This window comes from Phyllostomus hastatus, unplaced genomic scaffold (genome assembly GCF_019186645.2).
Source record: "Phyllostomus hastatus isolate PE091 unplaced genomic scaffold, TTU_PhHast_1.1 phas_scaffold_182, whole genome shotgun sequence".
Lineage (NCBI taxonomy): Eukaryota > Metazoa > Chordata > Mammalia > Chiroptera > Phyllostomidae > Phyllostomus > Phyllostomus hastatus.
The window spans coordinates 16,989,223-17,008,600 of record NW_025334013.1 but is presented as its reverse complement, the minus strand read 5'-3'; the positions used below and the strand labels follow the sequence as shown (position 1 = coordinate 17,008,600).

The window sequence follows — 19,378 nt, the reverse complement described above, 5'->3', positions numbered from 1 at the left end:
CTGTACACAGATTACTTCATTTAGTCATCCCGGTATCCGTCTGATAGGTACTACTACCATTTCCACTTCACAAACGAAAAAGTGAGGAACAGGCAGGTTAAGTAACTTGCTCAAGGTCACCTGGTAACTAAATTCGTAAGATAATAAGTCCTTCACAAAACTGTTGGGAAGCCTTATGAGACTGCGGTGTGGATGTTCAAGCGCTTTGTAATTAGTACAGCAATTTACCCCTGTTTGATAGAATCTCTGCAGATTGAGGACTTTTTTTATGCCATCCTCTCTGGCTCTCCTCTCTTCTTACGGAATACTTCCTTCCGTCGGCGCCAAGGGGTCGCTGCACCAAGAGGGTGCTGACAGGTCCCTCTAGCCTGCTTACGCTGGGTGCTCGTTGGTGCCTATAAATGGCAGTGACCGGCTCAGCAAGGTATCAGTCCACCTCCGCTGGGGCTGCACCCGGCGCGGAAGCTAGAGCTGGAGCTGAACCCGGAGAAGCTGAAGCTGGGCCGGGGCGGAGTGCAGAGCCGCGTCCGGGCCGCCAGGAGGGGCGTGTTGCTGCCGGCCCACCGCGAGCCGCCCCCAGCCCGCGCCGAGGCGCCCTCTCGCCAGGCCGCCTTCCTCCGCCTTCTTCTCCCCTCCCTTTCCCCGGAATCTACCCCCGGCGCGCCTGCACCCCGACGCTTCTCTGGGTGGGGAAGCTCCCGGCTGCTTTCTGGCTTCATTTCTTCCTCGCAACCTAGTCTCCCAGCCCCCTCTCTCATTTTCTCGGAGTGGGTCCCATCCCCTTCTGATCCCTTCCTTAATCGTAGGCTCCCTGCTCCCCTTCGTCGAGTCTCCGCTCCTCAGTCACTTTCCTCAGCCAAGAGTCCCAGCCTTCCCTCTTCCTTTTCCTTCCCTGGGGTGCAACCGATCCTGTCTCTTTCTCTGTCCTAGGGTGCAGTCGATTTCCCACTCCTTTTCCCTGGCCTGGAGTTCAGACCTTTTGGTCTCCTCCTGTGGTCCGTCCTGGAACCTTGTCCCTCTTCCCCAGTTTGGAGTGCTAGACCAAGAACCCAGCCTCCCTCCGCCCGCAGAGGACTGCTTCTACAAAAAGACCTCTAAAACATGAACTTTTCCTAGAGACTACCCCAGTCTTTCTTCCCACCTGCTGACCCCTTGCTACCTATGTCCCGGGTCTGACTCTCACATTGCTAAGGGTCAAGGCCTACGGGGCTGAGGGAGGGGCAGGATGCTTCTGTGGTCTGGCATCTGTGGCCTATCTCCACCTAGAATCTTCCCTTCGTTGCTTGTGGTAGTAGCGTTGGTGGGGCTACTACCTGTTCTCAGGAGCCATGGCCTCCAGCCCAGCCCTACTGCCAGCACCATCCGAGGCTCAGAGCCCCCACGGGAACGCTCAATTGGGGATGTCACCACCGCCCCACCAGAGCTCACCCCCGAGAGCCACCCTGTTAACCATTCCAACGCTGCAGAGGGCAAGAAGACCCGAAAGCCCTTTCCAGTCCTGGGCATTGACTACAAACATGTGCGCACACCCTTCGAGATCTCCCTCTGGATCCTGCTGGCCTGCCTCATGAAAATAGGTAAGTCCAGTTTAACTCCGATGCGTTCGTGGCCACCAGCCTGGTGAGCGTCTTGCCCCATCCTTATCCTCACCACCCGAGGCAGGAATGAAGGTCCAGACTCCTGTAACGTGGACAGCTTCCATCGTGCCATCTTGGTTCTTCTCAAGCTTGAGCTCTGTGGCCTCTGTGGTCTGCGGCCTCCCAAGATTGGAGCCAACATCGTGCACGGGAAAGAGCAGAATTAGAGCATGGGGTGCTTCTGATACTAGGGAGTTTCAGGAAGGCTGCCAGACCTGGCGAGAGTCTCCTCTGGCTGGGCCAGACCCTGAGGGGAGCCAGGCATCCAGCTGCGTGTAAGGCAGGAAGGAGTGTCTCCCAGCAAGTGGCACAGTCTGCTCCGTCAACAGCAACCAGCGCAGTCACACGCTGCTTGGGACGGTGTTCCAGGGTGGAGTATATTTCTACCTGGCCTGTCTAAGGAGTTTGATTCTAGCGGGGGATCAGTGTGCTGGACACCTAGAAGTGTGAGGGGTCCAACATTTTCACTCTCCTTTATCTCTGGAATATTGTCTGTCAGCTTTGCCTGTCCGGGCAGGTCAGGAGCCCCTGAGTCAGTGTCTGGCCTAGGAATGCCATTCTTTAAACAGTTTATGGGACAGGAGGTCGTGGAATTTCTGCAGTCTGTTTTGGGGGTGGAGGGTGAATGGAGGCGGTTGAAGCTTGGCCTGACGCCAGCTCACCTCCAGGTTGGCACCTGGCTGTGTTTCAAGGTGGTGTCTGGGCTGACCCGTCCTTGGTGGTCTGTCGCCCAACAAGCAGGAGAGGGACAGGTGCAGGGGCTCAGGGTGTTCTGGTCCGAAGAGACTTTGAAATGTTCTTTCTGGGAGAAGGAAACATGAAAGTTGTCCCCTTCCAGAGGGTGGGTCTCCCTGCTGGGCCTGAGCTCTCTGCTCTGCTAGGTGATTAATGGAGCTCCCTGCAGCCTGCATAGCCCAGAAGTCCCTGGAAGGAGGGGAGTGGCGGCCTTAAAAGCTGCCTTTGCTTTTTTAGCCCCAGCTGGCTGTGGGAGGCATGGGGGCCGGGGACTCTGATGGTTTGGGTCTGGGGAGTTTGTGACCCTTGGCACGAAGCCTTGCAGCTTTCCCAAGGACGTGCCGGCCCGGAGTGGCAGTGCCAGGTCGGTGTGAGGCAGGCTGTGGGACGCGCTGCAGCAGGGCACTCTGTTTGGACACATCGAGGAGCTTGGCGTCCTGGTGCAGGGCTTGGATGCTGTGACAGTAGCAGGGCCTGGCCTGTATGTTGACCTGGGCCACTGGCACCTATACCCTAATGGCAGCCAGTTTCCTGGAAAAAGTCAAGGACTGGGCCTGGGGAGCCATGTGTGCTGATTCTGACAAGTAACATGACCTTGAACAAGCTGGGTCCTTTTTGTGCAAGTCTTGCCCACCTGTGAAACTGGCAAGAATCTAACTTTGAACTTATCATTTAAGTCATAAAACCTGTGTTTTAATTGTTGTAAGAAGCCAAAGTAACCATGATGTGCCATTTGCTGTGTGAGACCAGGAAAAGACCTCACAAGCACCATCTATACATGGCCCTCCTCTCTCCAACGCCCCCTCCCACCCACACCTGGCATTGTGGTAGAGCCTCGGGGGCTGGTTCACACGTTGTAGGTCTCAGTGACTTCTGGTGGGATGGCAGCATGACCACAGAACTCCTGCTCTGGGCCCTACAGGCCTGGTATCTCTAGTGCCAGTGGAGTCAGGCTTGGCCTGCTTCGTCCCCACCAGAACCTGTGCCGGGGGCGCTGGGCAGGCTGGGCAGCAGGAGGACAGAGATGGTGCCGTGGCAAGGGTATCGGTCTAGAAGCTAGAAACTTTGGCATCTCACCCCACCTCTCTCTGTGACCTCAGGCCAGTCCCCCGTCTCCACCTATCAGTTGGTCTTTGTGGCCCTTTCTGGTTTTGCCATTTCTGCCATTTCACTGACTTGGGCAACCTTGGCAAGGCACTCTGCCTTGGGGCCTCAGTGTTCCCATTGTAAAATGAGAGAGTTGGATATGATCTTGAAGGCCTTCACAGCTCCGAAAGTCTGCGTTTCTGGCTTAGAAGGGCATTTTTCTGCACCTGAAAACAGAGGAGTCCTAGCATCTGGCCAACCTGGGGAAGAAACTAGAGAGAAAGGTGACCGAGAGATCTCAGGGGTCCCTGTTCAGGTGGCAGAAGTAAAAACCCATTGTTTCTTTACCTTTGCAACTTAGCGTTAGATAAGGGCTCCACCACTCCCCTCCCTTTTTTTACCCTCTCTGTGCCTCAGTTTCCTCATACGTAAAATGGGGAAGTAGTATATCTAGCCACAGCGCCGCTGATGTACTGCTGACTAAATGAATGTACATAAAGTGGCCCTCGTGCCCACAGGAAACACTCAGTGAGTGGCAGCTGCCCCGATGGCGTTTTCACCACCGAAGGCAATGCATCCCCCTTCCTCACCCTCCCAGAGTCTTCCTCTGAGGCTGAGGGTTACCTGTCTCCCAACCCTGGGCTGCCGCAGGGTGTCTTTCCTTAAGGTTTCGGGGCTCGGACTGTGTCCTACTGACTTGATTTGTCCTTTCCTTTGAGCTGCCTCCGGAGTCGGTCCTAGTTGGAGGGGAGATGGCATCAGCTGACTTAGGAGATAGGGTCGGGGGCTAAGGCCATGTTCCCTCTGCACTGCAGAACCTAGGAGTTCATTTTGGGGTCTTGCCCATTCCCTCTGCCCCAGTGTGGGTAGGAGCTATGTGGGAGCCCTCATCCTGTCATCTGTGGCAGCTGCTTCCCTTGCATTGAGCCTCAGGTAGACGCCTTCAGGGATGCGTGTGGGAAGGGTGGGGTTGGAGCTGAGGTTTCAGAATAGATGCTTCTGGCTTCTCCTGTAACTGATTCAGTGGGTGAGGAGGCAAGTCACTCCCTTCTCTGGGCCTTCTGTCTCCCCCTGAATGCTCCCAGGCATTCTTGCCTTTTCCTTGGTGGGGAGGGGTGGTGGTCGCCCGAGGGGGTTTAGACTAGAGAACTGTGAGACTGACCCTGGCCAAGCGTTAGGCCAGGTGCATTCCCCACCCGCACCAGCATCGTGATGTGGACCCTGCGTGAATTCTGCTTTGTCTTCAGTTCACCTGGCTCCCAGTCCAGTTCCCAGGGAGAGCCTCGCTGTAACCCGGCTCACCACTGGCACCCACTGGGTTTGTTTGCCCATGTCCCTGACCTGGAACTCCTGGCAGAGGCCTGGGGGCCCATAAAGCAGGTATTCATCCTGTCTCCTGACCAGAGGCAAACAAACATCTCTCAGCTTGTTTTGATCTTTGCAAGGTGTATCCTGACATTTCCTCCTAGGACAGGTCAGCGATGGGGGAGGAGGACGGGGGGTCATTGTGCCCACTTCCCAGGCCAGGATATCAGAGCCAGCCACTGGTTTCCTGTAAAAATAGGACGAGAACTCTTCCTTCCCACTTCTCAAAAGGAGAGAGGAACAACTTAAAGGTCACCTTGAAGCTGTCTCAAGAAGCCCAGATGGGACCTTTCTAAAAAGAAACAGGTGACCTTTTTCTCGTTGGGAAAACAGCTGACTGCAGGACAGTGGGAGGGCAGGTCAGCTGAGGACGAGGAGGAGCCTTCAGGTAGGACGTGTGTCTTCAGAAGCCCCAGGGCACTCACGGGGCCTGGGTTGGTCCCACTGCTTGCATCTCGTGTAGCTGCGCCCACGAGGCCCGCCTTTCCCTCGGCCCTGCCCTGCCCCTCCAGCTCTGGGGGAGAGGAAAGACATGCTTGGAGAGCCTGGGCCAGGCACCACATGCCTCTGAACCTGACTTGCCTCATCGGGAAGGTGACATGCTGTCTCTACTTTCTGGGGCCCGTGTAGAGAGTGAATGTGGGGACGCCCAGTGTGGTGCTCAGCTCGCTTAGAGCAGCTTTTGGGGCCTGTTCAGACTCTGGCCCCTTCGAGTGGTCTTTTCAGCCCTTCCAGCCCCAGCAGTGGCTTTCACTTCCCCTCGGGAACCCATCTCCCTTGTTTATCCACGGCTTTGGCATCAGGCCTAGCCTGCCCTGTGACATCTCTTCTGTTGGGTGTGTGTGTGTTTTAATAAGAATTACCATTTATTGAGTATCTCCAGAGTAGAGTCAGGCACTTTATAAAAGTGATCTCATTTAATCCCTACGAAAGTCATATGAGATAAAGGCTATCTTTGTTTGGCAGATGAGGAAACAGCTCAAAGAGGTCATCTGCTGTGATGCTGAATTGTTGTTTATTTTCTGTTTGACTCTTGCATAGCCTCCCGGAGGTGCAGCTACATCTCCTGCCCCTCACATTCCCCTTGGCAGATGCACACGGCGCTGCACGGAGTAGGTGCCCAGCTCACTGCTCCTGCACTGGGGAGTTGAGGACTCTCTCAAGGGACTGGGCCGATGTCAACGGTGGGAGCCCTCTCCCTGCCCTGAGGAAAGTCTAAGGGTTCTGTGCTGGCTTTGGGCCCATTCTCTGTCCCGGTGAGTCCACATGGGTGCACCTGAGTCTCGCTGGCAGGCTGGGCCTATATCCCTTGTCCTCTGGTAGTCTCCTCCATCTCCTGTTCAAATTATTTTGAATAGGGAAGTCTTGGCTGCTCTCTGTGGATCATTCCTTAGATTTGAGGGAAAACTGTGACCCCCTTCTCCACTGTGAAACAAATATTCCTTCTCGGGGGTGGCTGGCTTGAGAAACACAGGAGGGGCTGGGGATTGGAGCTGAGGGCTCCCTTTGGGAACTCTGGCCTGTATGCAGCTGGCAGGCAGGCCTTCCTCCTTCCCTCCCTCTTCCCATCACGGCCACTCCCACCCCCACCCGGCCCTGCCCCCTTTCCTTCCATGGTGGGGTGAAGTCTCACTCAGCAAGCCCTGGACCTGGTTATTCCTGAGTCATCCATCGCCTGTGTGGGCCCAGTTTTGCAGCAAGCACTCCCCCTGCAAACGTCTGAGTCAGACATGTCTCCCCAAGGTTGTCTGCACACACCGCACTGGGCCAAACCATCTCTTTAAATGCCGATAAACGTTAACTGATACTTTCAGGCAGCCCGTGATTACGTGTGGGTATTTTTAATCTTATGGGCTAATCTAATTTTAACTGAGCTAAGTTTTGGGTCGGGCCTGGATCAGTGGGCTGCCCCCCTTCCTTGGGATCACGTTGACTTCATTTTCTTTTCCCTAAAGCTCACTCAATGTGCCGGGCCAGTTTTGGGGTTCTGTTAGGTCAGACCTGACCCCTGACTTCTGATACTGACTTGCTGCAAATCTGGAATTCCCTAATTTACCCCAGCAAGCTGTTTCCTGAAAAGATGTGTCCTTAAACAGCCCCGAGTGAGGCTCAGGATAAGTCCTGTTCTCCCCAGTTCCCCTTCCTGGGCTCTTGGGGCACACACCCCCCTGAGCCCAGACCAGCCCTTCCACGGTGCTCAGCCTATTTGAGACCAGGTGGAGGGCTGACACCACAGCTGTGTGTCAGGCAGAGCCCACAGGCTCACCAAAATTATAAATAGCTAACAGTTACATAGCACTTGCCTTGCGCCAGGCAAAATTCACAGAGGCTGTGTCTGCCCTGGCCAGCCAGGACTGGGAGCAGCTAATTAATTCATCTGTTCAGGCTGGGGTGGAAGAGGCAGGTCAGCTGAAATTACCCATCAGGCATTTAACTTGTAGCCCATCAGGGAACCAGAAAGTGTGAACCCCTGGCCCTGCCCATTGTTAGGACCTTCCAGTCTACTTAGGAGAAAGTGGCTGATTTGTGTGCAGGGCTGGGCGGATTCCTGGCAGAAGTAAAGTTCTAAGGAATAATCAGTCCCCTAGGGCAGGGGTGGATAGGGAAGGCTTCTCAGAGGAGGTGGAACTTGAGCCAGTATTGAAGGATACAGAAGAATTAGATAAGCAGGCAGGACACAGAGAGCTATTCTTAGTACGGATGCCTACAGGAATGTAAGCCCCTTGAGGACAGAGTCTTTCTGAGCCTGGCACAGAGTAAGGGCTCCTAAATATTTGAGGAATGAATGAGTGCTCGACAAACTTTCAGGTAGACACAGGGTCCACAGGAAGCCGCTGGGCACCCAGAAGCCAGTCTGACTGCTCTGAGGAGGGAGGGCAAGGGCTGGAGAGGCAAGTGGCCAGACTGAGTGCTGGGCCAGGGCGTGTGACTGAGCTTGGAGAGTGGCACAGAGCGACGCTCCACCCACGCGTCCGTCCGTGTGTTGCTGTTGCCTCCTGCCTCCCTCCCTCCCTCCCAGCCTCCTCCAGCTTGGCTCTAATGGAGGGTCTTGCAAGGGCATCATCTCTGGGCTGGGTGGGGTCTCCCTGGGCAAGTCTGGGTTTGTTTGGTCTGCCCTTGATTTGCCTAAGTAAAAGCAGAATACCAGAGCTTCCTTGGGGAGCTGCTGAGAGTCCTAATTGAATTAAGCTTTTCCCGGGAAGATTCCTCCAGCCATCAGCCACGCTGTGACTGTGAATTAATGAGACCCGTGGCCATAAACCACACAAGAAGGTAGTCTCGTTAATTTATAGTTGCACCTGGACAGGTTGACTTACGGCTTCTCTTTGTTTTTATGTGTGTGTTGGGAGTGGGTTGGGGCCAGAATCTCCTTTCTGTGGCAGATTTATTTTTATAATATGAATAAATAAAACATGTTCATGGTAAAAAACAACAACAACAAAAAACAACAAAACCCAAAACAAATAAAAGTAAAACCCAAAAGTGCAGCCGGGCATTACAGTGCAAAGTAGAAGTTCCCTCCTCACTTCTCCGCCCACCCCACTGCTGCGCTCCCCGAGGGCAGCCGTGCCGACTTTCTTGGGTGTCTTTTCAGAACGTCTCTGTGCATGTGTGAGTGTGGCAGTGTGTGGGCAGAGTTTAGTATTCGTAAAGCCACTTGTGTAAAGGGAAGGAGCTCTAGGCTGGGAACTGGGGATCCGGGTCCTAGTCTTCGCGCTGCTTCTTTCTTGCGTATCGACCTATGGTAAGTCATTTCGCCTTCCTGGGCCTTAGTTTCCCCTGCCTCTCAGTTTCCTCTGTTGAAAGGCTCCCTGGGACCTGCCAGCTGGAAAGGCAGTCAGAGGGGCGGCAGCGGGGGGTGGGGTGGGGGGCGGGGGGGAGCACTGCTCTGGTGACGCCTGGGCAGACTGAGGTCCTTGGAGGGGTATCTACACAGCCCCGTCCTTTGGGGGATGGGCCACTGCTGCCATGATCCCTGGCTTTGAAGCACAGGCTCCTCAAGTGCAGGATCATGGTCATTTCTAGCTCCAGCTCAGGGTTATGGGATTAAGTAAATGGGCACTCAGAGAGCCTCCTCTCTTGCTGGGGAAGTAAGACAACACACAGGGTGAAAGCACAGGTGGGAAATTGTGTGGCTCAGGCTGGGATGCTGAGGAGATCAGAGAGGACGAGGAGGAGGAGGAGAGATAGGGGAAGGCTTCCTGAAGGAGGTGGTCTTGAGTAGTGGGCGGCCAGGGGGAGAAGAACATCATTCAGGGGGGCTGGCTGTTAGAAGGGGTTCCAGCTTCGGTGGGAGAATGAATTGGGTGATCTGCCGTTCTCCCAGGGTCTAGATATTTTAAGATTCTTCCTGAGCGTATGATGGAGCTGAGGGGATGTGCAGACCCCCAAAATGATCTGCAGACTTTTATATATATATGTGTACTTTCATCAGAGGAAGTGGTCCATAATAGCCACAGATTTCCAGAGGGATCCGTAGTCCCCCAAAAGTTGAGAGCTTTGGCCCTTCGTGCTACATGAATTTGAAGAAGGATAAAGGACTTTCCTTGGGGAAAGTGGTACTAACCCTGGGATGAGCGGGGCTTGCCCAGGGAACCGCAGAACTCCCAGGTCAGGGGAAGAAACCTGGTCAGAAAAGTAGGCTGTGTCCTGAGGGAAGAGAAGGGAAAATGACTCTAAGGAAAGCACAGAAACACTTTTCTGGATTGGGGATTCAAGCAGCTGCAGCAGGGAAGCTTCTGTGTTCCTTCTGCCCCCTGGGTCTGCTGTGTTTCTGCGGTGAGCCCTGCAGATAGCTCGGGTCCGTGCCCTTGTCCTAAAGTGGCTGGGGCCCAAACACACCTCTGAGGTTCTGTTACGTGGAGCAGCTACCTTTGAGGCAGCAGAGGCAGGACATTGCCCCCGAAGGGGACGGGCTTTGAGGGCTTTGCGTCAGGCAACTTCAGTGGGGCTCTGCTGTTCTTGGACTGAGGGCCCCCCATCTCCGCTCGCACCCTGATTTTGGACGTAGAAGTAGAGAATATTACTCTAGCTCTAGAAATGTTAGAGGTAGAAAGAACCTTATCACAGCCTATGGCCCCAGGGCCCGAAGGGTAAGTGGAGATGTTTTGGTCCAGGCCTGTCGTCTCCAGCTGAGGCCCAGAGAGGTTGTGCCCAGAGCCACACGTGAACCAATGGCAGAGGGAGGGCTTCCTCTGTCCTGTTAACTGACCCAGGGGTCTCTAGGTGGTAAGAGCTGGACCAGGAGGAGGGACTATGGCCTTCTGCCTGGATGTTGGTGTGTAAGCGTTGGTGAGTCTCTAGTGGGCCCTTTAAGGCTAAGGAAGGGCAGCTTCCTGCTGGAGTACTTATCGGAGAATTGTTAGTGGCAGGGGAACCGCTTGGCCGATGCCACACCAGTCCTTGCGGGAGAAACAAGGGCAAGGCTTCGGACCCCAGAGCCAGCCTAGAGGCTTCTCCCCTCACCCACCGAATTCCTCAGGCCTTTGTACTCCATCACAAAACGATGTTGAGCCCGGGTGCTCTGCTTTTTATAGAATCTTTTGCCATCAAACCAGGGAATGAGATCTTCTCCTGGGTCCTGGGTCAGGGCCTGCAGGAATCTGGACGCTGTACCAGGTAGGCAGGCAGGTAGGCAGGATGCCAGCATCAGGGGGAGCCAGCTCACCCAGCCGAGCACAACCCCAGCCTCAGGTTACACCTCAGTGGGGGAGGGGAGCAGCGCCCTTCCAGGCCTGCCTGGCTGGTGGAACTGGCAGGAGAACCGTTCTCTCTCAGGAGCTCAGGGACTGGTTTGAGAAATGCAGTATAGACACTGGGCAGCCAGGCGGGAGGAAGCAGCTGCAATTCAAGGTGCAAATGAAATTCCATGAGGGTTTAGAGGAGGCAGAAAGACCTTACTTGGGGGGAGGGGTACTTTGTGGTAGTGATGGGTGAACCGGGATTTAGATGAGATGCTTGAGTGAAATAGGTCTCACTGGGCACAACCAGACACTTCTGCTCGGATCGGGACCTGTGCACTGCATAGGAGTGAGTAGCTCCCCCCGGGAAACGGGGTGGTGAGGAGTGGAGGCTTTGCAGCCCAACAGGCTTCGCCTGGAATCTCAGCCTTGCCACTTCCAGCAGCGCGACTTCGGGCAAGTCACTGCCCTTCCTTCCAAGTCTCAATTTGATCATCCACAGCACGGGGTGACACCTGGCAGGGATGTCAGGAAGGCTCGGGGAGTGTACTCTTGTGAGATGGGTGACACCGAGTTTGGCACATCCTGAACATACATGAGAAGGTGGCGCTTAGGGGCCCCTCTCGGATCCGGGAGGAAGAGAAATGCGGGCTTGTTTTCTCTGGCTCCCGAGTCTCCCAGCACCTGGGAGTGATCCGCCAGTGAGACTGACTGGTGCCCTGCGACGTGTCCAGCGCTGTGCTAAGTGTGGGGTGAGGTGGCTACCAGTACATAGTATTTCTCCCTTTAGTGAGTCTGCCCCTGGTGTGGGCAGAGCACTTTCCAGTATGCATCAGGAAATCTTTCAGGGAGATGCCTTTGTTCTTTCTTTCTTTTTTCTTTTTTCTTTTCTTTTTTTTTTTTTGGTCAATGAGGGTACAGGCCCAGAGAGGTTAGGTGACTTGCTCAGGGTCATGTGGCCTGACTGTGACACCGCTAAAGCCAGACCCAGGGCTGCCCGTTCCACATCCTATAGTGTTTCTCCCACTTGACAGGCATTGCACCAGCTAGCTGGAGCAGCGAGACTTACCACTTGAAACACTTAATGAGCAAAGCACCATTTTGTGTGACAACTTGACATGTAGCTATACAAGTTACAATTTTACAGAACAGATGATGGTTTTTAAAATAAACCCAGTGGTGACGAGGTGCCAGGCGAACTGTGCCAGTCTTAAGGGCAGAAGATTCTGCCACTTCATAACTGCACCCCCTTATTTGAGCCTCGGTTTCTCCTTTCAAATGGGGGAACGTCTTTAAAGCCTGAGCACGTCATAAGCACTCAGAAGTGGGTGTGGTTACTGCCCTAGCGCATTTAAGGAAGGGGAGAGGAGAACAGAGTCTAGTGTGGAGGATGGCTGTAGGTGTGTGGGCCAGGGGCACCGGGGAAGGGCTGAGTGTCGCCAGAACTGGTGAGCCCGGGAGCTGAAGTGTCTGAGTTGGGTCACTGTTTGGGAGAGGGGGCGATCCGCACTCAGTGAACACTGGTTCGTGCCCGATAAATGCCTCGCTGAAGGTGGAAAGATGAGGAAATGCAATCACGGCCTCATGGTGGGGGGCGGTGGGGGAGGCCAACATGCAAGGTGGCACTTGTGCTGTGCTGTGAAGTGCGGAGCAGGGGCCCCCAGTGCTGGGGGTGCACGGGGTGGGGGGGTGCACGGGGGTGGATCAGGAAAGGCTTCCCAGAGCTTTAAGCTGAGGCTTGAAGGTTGAACAGAAGTTTGCTTGGTTCACACCTCACACAGAGGGAGGAGCTGGAGAAAGGTGCAGAGATGTGAAGAGTGCAGAGCCACTGACTTTGCTTTTGGAAACATCAGGGTGTTCTTCACCCCTCCACCTCATCCCCAAGCATATTTCACTCGCCTGCCTGGCTGGGCAGAGAAGCTGAGCCTGTCTGTGGGGCTCGAGCCCCCAGGGTGGGCATTGCTACAGGTGTGCGGTAGGGACGGAGCTACCGTTGATCGGGACCAGCCGAGTGCCTGGCCTTGTGCTGCGGGCTCCAGATAGCACATCACTGTCCTTTGTGCAGGGACGGGCACAAGGCTTTTGTAAGAGGGGAGGGGGCAGATCAGGCGAGGTCGCAATGCCAGCCGAGGCTCTGAGCAGCGGGTGTGAGTGGCACCTGAGCGGAGGCCCCGCCAGCGGAGGCTTGGGGGTCGGTGAGAAATAAGACTGGGGAGCTGGGCCGGCTGTGTTCCTGAGTACCCGGAACTCCAGCCGCAGGGGTGCAGACTTGGCCAGGGCTTCTCGGGCTGAAGGAGAGCACGGCTTCGTGGGCTGAAGTTTGCCCCTTGGTTTTGTTTCCACGTCTGCTCCCCCCGTCCAGGCCTTGAGCATCTCCAGCCTGGGTGACTCCAGTGGCCTTCCAGATGGTCTCCTGGCTCCATCCCCTTTGCCTGTTGTTGGCTCCCCCTAGAGCAGCCAGAGGGATCATTCAGAACGTGGTGCTTCCCTGCGGAAAACCTTTCAGTTGCTTCCTGATGAACTTAGGGTAAAATCCAGGGGAGGAGTGGCCTACACCTTTCCCGACTTCACTCCCTGCTGCTCTTTCCCCTACTCTGCTCGCACCAGCCTTCCCTGCCAGGCCTGTTCTTCCAGGCGGCGGCCACCGCACTTGTTTCCCCAGCCCAGAAGACTGCCCGTGCCCCGCCAGCTCTCATTCAGGCCCTGGATCAGATGTCATCTCTCCAAACAGGCGCCCCTGGCCACCAGTCTAATGCGTAGCACACCCCCCACAAGCCCCACGCCCCACGCCCACGTCAGACTTTGTTCTGGGTACTCAGGGCACAGCCAGGAGCAAGACGAGGAGGCTTCTGGTGTCAGCGCTCACTCGCCAGTGTGGGGTGTTAGAGGGTGGGCACAACCTGGTTGGGCAGCAGGGAAGTGTCCTGAAGACAATAAATGTGAGAGAGGTTCGCTATTTTTTTTTTCAAACTATAAGCAGAAGTTTACTTAGAAAGTCACAGAGGTAAAAGAAGGGTCGAGCTTGGCCACTTTGGATGGTCAGCAAAGGCCTCTCTAAAGAGATGGGTTTTGAGCTGAGCAATGACAAGAAGGAGCCACCTTTCAAAGACCAGGGGGCCTAAGGAGTGTGTGTTCAAGGAGCCTGGAGTAGAGAGGGAGGTGTGTGAGAATGGAGAGGAAGGTAAGGGTCAGACCGCATTGGGCCCGTGGGCCCTGCATTAGGCGTTGGGTTAGATTCCGGGCGCTGTGTGGCGCCATCGGAGGCTTTGAGCGGGAAGATGTGATCTGACCTGGGGGCGGGGCGTGCAGATGGAGGGTTGACTCTGGCTTCGGACTGGCCACAGAGAGCCAAGCAAAGCAGGTCCCTGGCCCATAGCTCCTCGCTTGGGTCTGTGACAGCATCAAGAGCAAAGCTTCTAAACAGGCACCTCTGCCCAGGCTGGGGGGACAGCAGCTCCGGCCAGGGGGAGCTGTTCCTCAGGAGGGGTGAACGGGCTGCAGGAGCGGAGCAGGAGGGGATGAAGGCAGGAGGGATGGGGGTCCATGTGGAAACAAAGGGCTGAGTGGGTGCCAGGCTCTGCTGGACTCCTGCCCCCTCCTTTGCCCAACCCCAGCGCCAGCAGGCAGGCGGTCACCAGACCTGTCACGTGGGAGGCTAATGCTGTCGAGCTCCAGGACCTCAATGGTTGTTCCAGAGGAACCTTGTGGCCCCACGTGGCCTAGGGAGTTGTGAGCCCCAGGAAGGGCGAGCCTCGAGTCAGAGCGTCAGCCCTTACTGTTGGGAGGGATCCCAGAGACAGAGTGAGGAGTCCAGGAGGTGCAGTGGAAAAGAAGAGGGGGTTGGGGGTCAAAAGGCCTGGACTCGAAGTCCGGCTCTTGCTTTTGCAGCTGTGTGGCGCTCGGCGTGAGGATCTGTGGAGGTTCAATGACAGTGCCATGGAGTGAGGGCTCGGAAATGTTTGGCTACAGTGACGGAGCCTGGCCCAACCCCCTCATCTCACAGGAGGAAGCAGAAGGCCAGAGCGGAAGCAACTTGCCCACAGGCCACAGTGGGTGGTGGTAGAGCTGGGGTTAGGTCAGTCTCCCAACCCGTAGGCCACAGCTCTTCTCCGAGGGTGTAAATGGTCATCCTTCCCGTACATTACATTTCCCTCTGGAGCAGTCCCTTCCCTGTTCCTTCTGCAGGGGTGAGGTGGCTGGCTGCCCTGGGGTCCTACCTTCTCTTCATCTGGCCTCTGAGCACCTACTGTGTGTCAGCAGTGCTGTGTGGGTGGAGCTTCCTACCTTTCCGTGCTGCCTGTTTTGTGTGGGAGGTAAGACATGCAAACAGCTAAAACACACGGCAGGCTGAAGTGACACAGGGAGGCAGCGTGGGCCCTGGTGACAGACGGCTCTCGGCTCTGGCACTGCTGCTTAGATGTAGTGGCGACGAGGCCCACACCTACTTTGGGACAGATCGGGAAGGCCTCTTGATTCAATGGAGATGAGCATGGACTGCAGAGGTTTTGGGGGCAACACCATGATGGGCCTGTGTTTAGGGCAAGGTCTCTCCTGGCAGGTGGACAACGCACTAGATGAAGGTTTTCCCGGTATTCTTGGCTCTGGGAGTTTTCCGCCTCCTCCCTCTGTGGATAATTATCCTCCCCAAGAAACTGGTCAGATGGGAAACTGCAGGAAATGGTTCAGGACAAGGATTGCGTAGGAGTTGGGGGGAGAGTGGGGAGGATGTAGCAGGAGAGGGGGACACATGCCAAGCAGCAGGAATGGCTCCCTTTGGAGGGGGAAGGAGGGGAGCCTGGGCAGGCTGGGAGTTTGAAGCAGAGTGTGGGTGGCTCGGGGGGAGCCAGGTTCCTCAAAGCTTCTCTACTCCCGGTCCCTGGTGGGTAGAGGGGCATGGTTGGCTGGCAGGGTCTGGCTTTTCTGAGTCAACAGGGGCTGGGGGCCCACTGGGAAAGTGCGAGGCGGTGTGGCCCAGCGGCCAGAGCGCTGTCTGGTTCTGCGCTCAGCTGCCCTTCCACATCTGAAATCCCGTCACTGTGGGCCAGAGCCCGTTCTGGCAAGTGATGGGCACCAGGCCCTTTCCTGGGGTAGAGCGCTCCTTCAGACCCAGTTCCCAGCAGGCTCAGAGCTCTAGTGTGGGCCTGGGCTCTGCTCTTGTTTGGCCTTGACAGTGAAACAGCGGCTGTCAGTGTGCTGAGGCTTACGGGACGCCAGGCTCCACTTCGCATAAGCAGGTGCCTGGACCACAGCACCTGATGAGCAGTGAGGAGCAATTAGGCCCTTACATCTGAACCCAGGGATAGGCTGCCTGTGCAGTGCCCGATGGTGGAGTCACGGCATCCTTTGGGACAGTCAGGAGTCAGTGGACATCCAAGTGGCCTCAGGTCATCAGACCTGGCACTGAATCCCAACCTCACTACCCACTAGCTGTACGACCGACCGTAGGCCGAGTACCTGACCTGGGAACATCGTTTCTTCCTGGAGATCGTTTTCCCCTGCATGTTTTTTAAACCTTCCCCCCTCTGTTTGTTTAATTGAGAGATAACATACATACAGTGCTGGTCATAAGCTCAATGACTATTTACAAATGTTTGCATCCACCCAGGTCCAGAGAGAGGACGTCTGTGTCCACCCCCCACCCCCACAGCCCCCTCCTGCCCTTCCTACTGTGCACTCTGACACTCCCAAGGTGACCAGTATTCGGAGTTCTGTCATCGGTTGGCTGTACCTGTTCTTGAACTTCGCATAACTGGAATCAGACAACAGGTGTTCCTCTGTGTCTGGCCTTGGCTCAGCATCTTTGTGAGGTTCCTCTTCATCGCACATGTAGTGGAGGGGCGTTCTTCCCACTGCTGCGCGGCATCGCCTCGTATGAACGCGCCACAGTTGGGTCGTTCTTATACTGACAGGCATTTGGGTTGGTCCCCTTTTTTGACAATTATGGACAAAAGCTGCAACGGACATTCTTGTACTTTATAGGGCTTTTGTGAAAATTAAATGAGATCATCTATTACAGTATAGTGTTCAATGCTGAGTTTTGACTTAGAGCAGGTGTTCAAAAAATTTCCCCCCAGATTTTGTTTTTATTTGTTTGTTTGTAAAAAGGAAAAAGACGCAAACATAGCATAAGTACACACAGAAAAAACCACAGGTCACGTCCCTTTCATTCCCCTGCTCCCAAGGCTGACCGCTCTTCACAGTTCATCGTGTCTGCCTGGACTTTCCCCCGTAGTTGTGTAAAATTCAATTTCATAAAAACTGTTTTTTAATAGTAATGCTGCTCATACTCTTTTGCAGCTTTTTTCATAATATCTGATCTTTTGAATGAGTCCCCTTATCAGCACTGAAGGAGCCACTTTGGGAGGGACAGGCTGGAATGAACTCCTGAACCTGTCCCTCAGGGCCTTCCGTCCTGGCCTGGCAGCGTCAGTCTCCGGCTTTCCTCTCTGGGAACCCAGAGCCCTGGGCGCAAGTTCTGCCTTCTAGGGCCCCGGGTGCAGGTCCTGGCTCTGCTGCGCCCTGTCTGGGTGTGCTCTTGAGCTTAAATGTCCAGAGCTCATCTTTAACAGAGGAGAACCCATAGCCACCTCAGAGGGTGCCCGTGAGGTTTAAATCCAGAATGGAAAGTGATGTGTGTGTGCTGGCTGTTACTGTGTAAAATCAGGGGCCGTCAGAGCAAGAGCGGCCTCTGAGAAGCTAACCCTACACATCAGGGAAGGCCGCAGAGCTGGCGAGTGACGGGGCCAGAACCTAACCAAAGACGGCGTGGGCATTGCAGCTTCCTGGTCTCCCTGGGCCAGAGCTTGGCTCTCACTCACCCACTTTTAAAACATATATACTTTGTTTATTTATTTTTAGAGAGAGGGGAACGGAAGGAGAAAGAGAAGGAGAGACACATTGATCATCCGCCTCTCCCACACACCCCAACTGGGGACTGGGCCCGCAACCCAGGCATGTGCCCTGACTGGGAATCGAACTGGTGACCTTTTGCTTTGTGGAGCTATGCCCAACCAACTGAGCCACACCGATCAGTGCTCATGGGCCCAATTTCATCTGCAGGGACTCCCTGCTAGGGAATAAGGACACTCTAGAAAATTTCCCAGCCCCAGTCTCCCTCCAGTTCCTGGCCAAGGCCACAGGGGTGACGAGAAATCCCAGGCAGTGATCTGTGCCCACCATCTGCCGGTCCCGGAGGATGAAGAAGCAGGAAGGTGGGGTTGGCGGGGGGGGGAGCTTGGATGGGGAGGGGCATGCTGCCCCAGTCTAGGCCACAGTACCTTCCCTATCCCAAAACCTGGGCCTCTGTCCATCTCAGTCCTTGGAGCTCAGTCCTTCTCCTTGAGCAGCCAGACCAGCACCCCTGCCCTCTGTCCTTTTGGGTGGATGATGGCCTGAGTTTGAGTAGTCTCTTAGACTTCTCTTAGCTCCGTGTTCATGTTCCTTACCCTGTGCCCTCGGAGCTTCCATAAGGAGAGGGAGGACTCCCCCAGTTCAGTGAGGTTGTGGCCTAAGCTGAGGTCAAGAATCCGGAAACCAAACCCTAATCGGCATGGGCTGAGGCTTATGCCTCACTCACTGTGCTCCTCCCCAGGAAGAATTTGGCGTGATAAGGTTTGCACTGTACCAGCCCAGGCGGGCGCCCCGCTCCCCTGTGTTTAGCCACCACACGCAGTACCAGGCACACGGTGGCGGAAGTGGCTCCCGGGTTCTGGTTCCCACCTCCCTTGGAACTGAAGCTCGTTAGGAAAACGCCCGCGACAGTGATATCGGGGAGGCAGTCAGGGCCCGCGTGGGAGTGCCCTGTTGCTCCAGGGCAGGGTTTGGGGAGTGGCTCCACGTCTGGTCTTTGCTTTCAGGGTGAGGTTGTGGGGTGACACGTGTGCTAGTGGCTGGGAAAGGTAACGTCACAGAAGTTATCACATGGGAAGGTGGTGGAAATGGGCAGCCTAGAATCAGGAAGTCGGCGTGAAAGAGCCATTCGAGGTTACCTGGTCCTCTTTCCTCACGTGGCCGAGCACACCCAAGACCCAGAGCTAGAACGGTGCAGGGACGGGCATTCAGGGACAGCGTCCCTTCTGCTGCCTTGGTCACAACGACAGCCTGCTCCTCTGAACATTCTGAAACCGTTGTAGGTAGGCCCATCCTTTGGAGAGTCGAGAAAACAGTTATCTGGAGCATGTGAGATCTTGCTCCCTGGCGGCATGTGTCTGTTTGGATTTAAATAAATTCAGGTGGTTGAGAAATGTCCTGGAGGACCAATACCTTTCAGTTTCAAGTCAGTTTCCTAGGCCTTGCCACTACCAGCTACCCAGCTAGGTGGCACTGGGCAAGTGACCTCGTCTCTCTGAGCCTCAGACTCCTCGCCTGGGATGTGGGTGTGACAGTGCCCTTCACTGAGCAGTTGTGAGGACTGAGGAGCCCTCAGTGGGTGCTGTCGTCATCAACATGCAGTTTCATGAGGGAGCCGAGTGACTGAGCTGGTTAGAACTAGGGCTTCTGCCTGAGGTCCATCCAGGCCCTCCTTGGCCTGTCCTGCCTGCAGAGGCTGCTTCCTGTTCCTCCTATGGCTTCGAACTTCGCTGCCTCTGTGCCATGTGCAGGGCCCTGCCCAGGTGGACGCAGGTGCTGGTGGAGGCTTTCTTTGCTCCTTCCTGGGCAGAGGTCAGAGACTTCTGTGGCGTAGGCGGGCAAGCCATGCTCAGTCACTGATAGATTCCCAGCCTCCAGCGCGGCTCTCATGCACAGCACGTCCGAGCCAGACTGGGGACCTGCGCCTTGAGGAGGAGAGCAGCAGCGGGGAGCGGTTACAGGCGTTCCCCTAGCATGGGGGCAGAGCTGCACCTCTAGGCTCAGGCAGTCCTGGGATTGAGTACC

The 19,378-nt window shown here is 55.4% G+C and overlaps 1 protein-coding gene across 1 annotated transcript in view; it reads left to right on the top strand.

The window, feature by feature from the left end:
• The first annotated feature begins 417 nt into the window (after positions 1-417).
• SLC9A1 (solute carrier family 9 member A1) overlaps positions 418-19,378 on the top strand; it is a 46,943-nt gene continuing 27,982 nt past the window's right edge. The window contains exon 1 of the mRNA XM_045859072.1: positions 418-1,577. Within this exon, the coding sequence (XP_045715028.1) occupies positions 1,226-1,577 (352 nt within the window). The 5' untranslated portion in view covers positions 418-1,225. The remainder of the gene's footprint in view (positions 1,578-19,378) is intronic.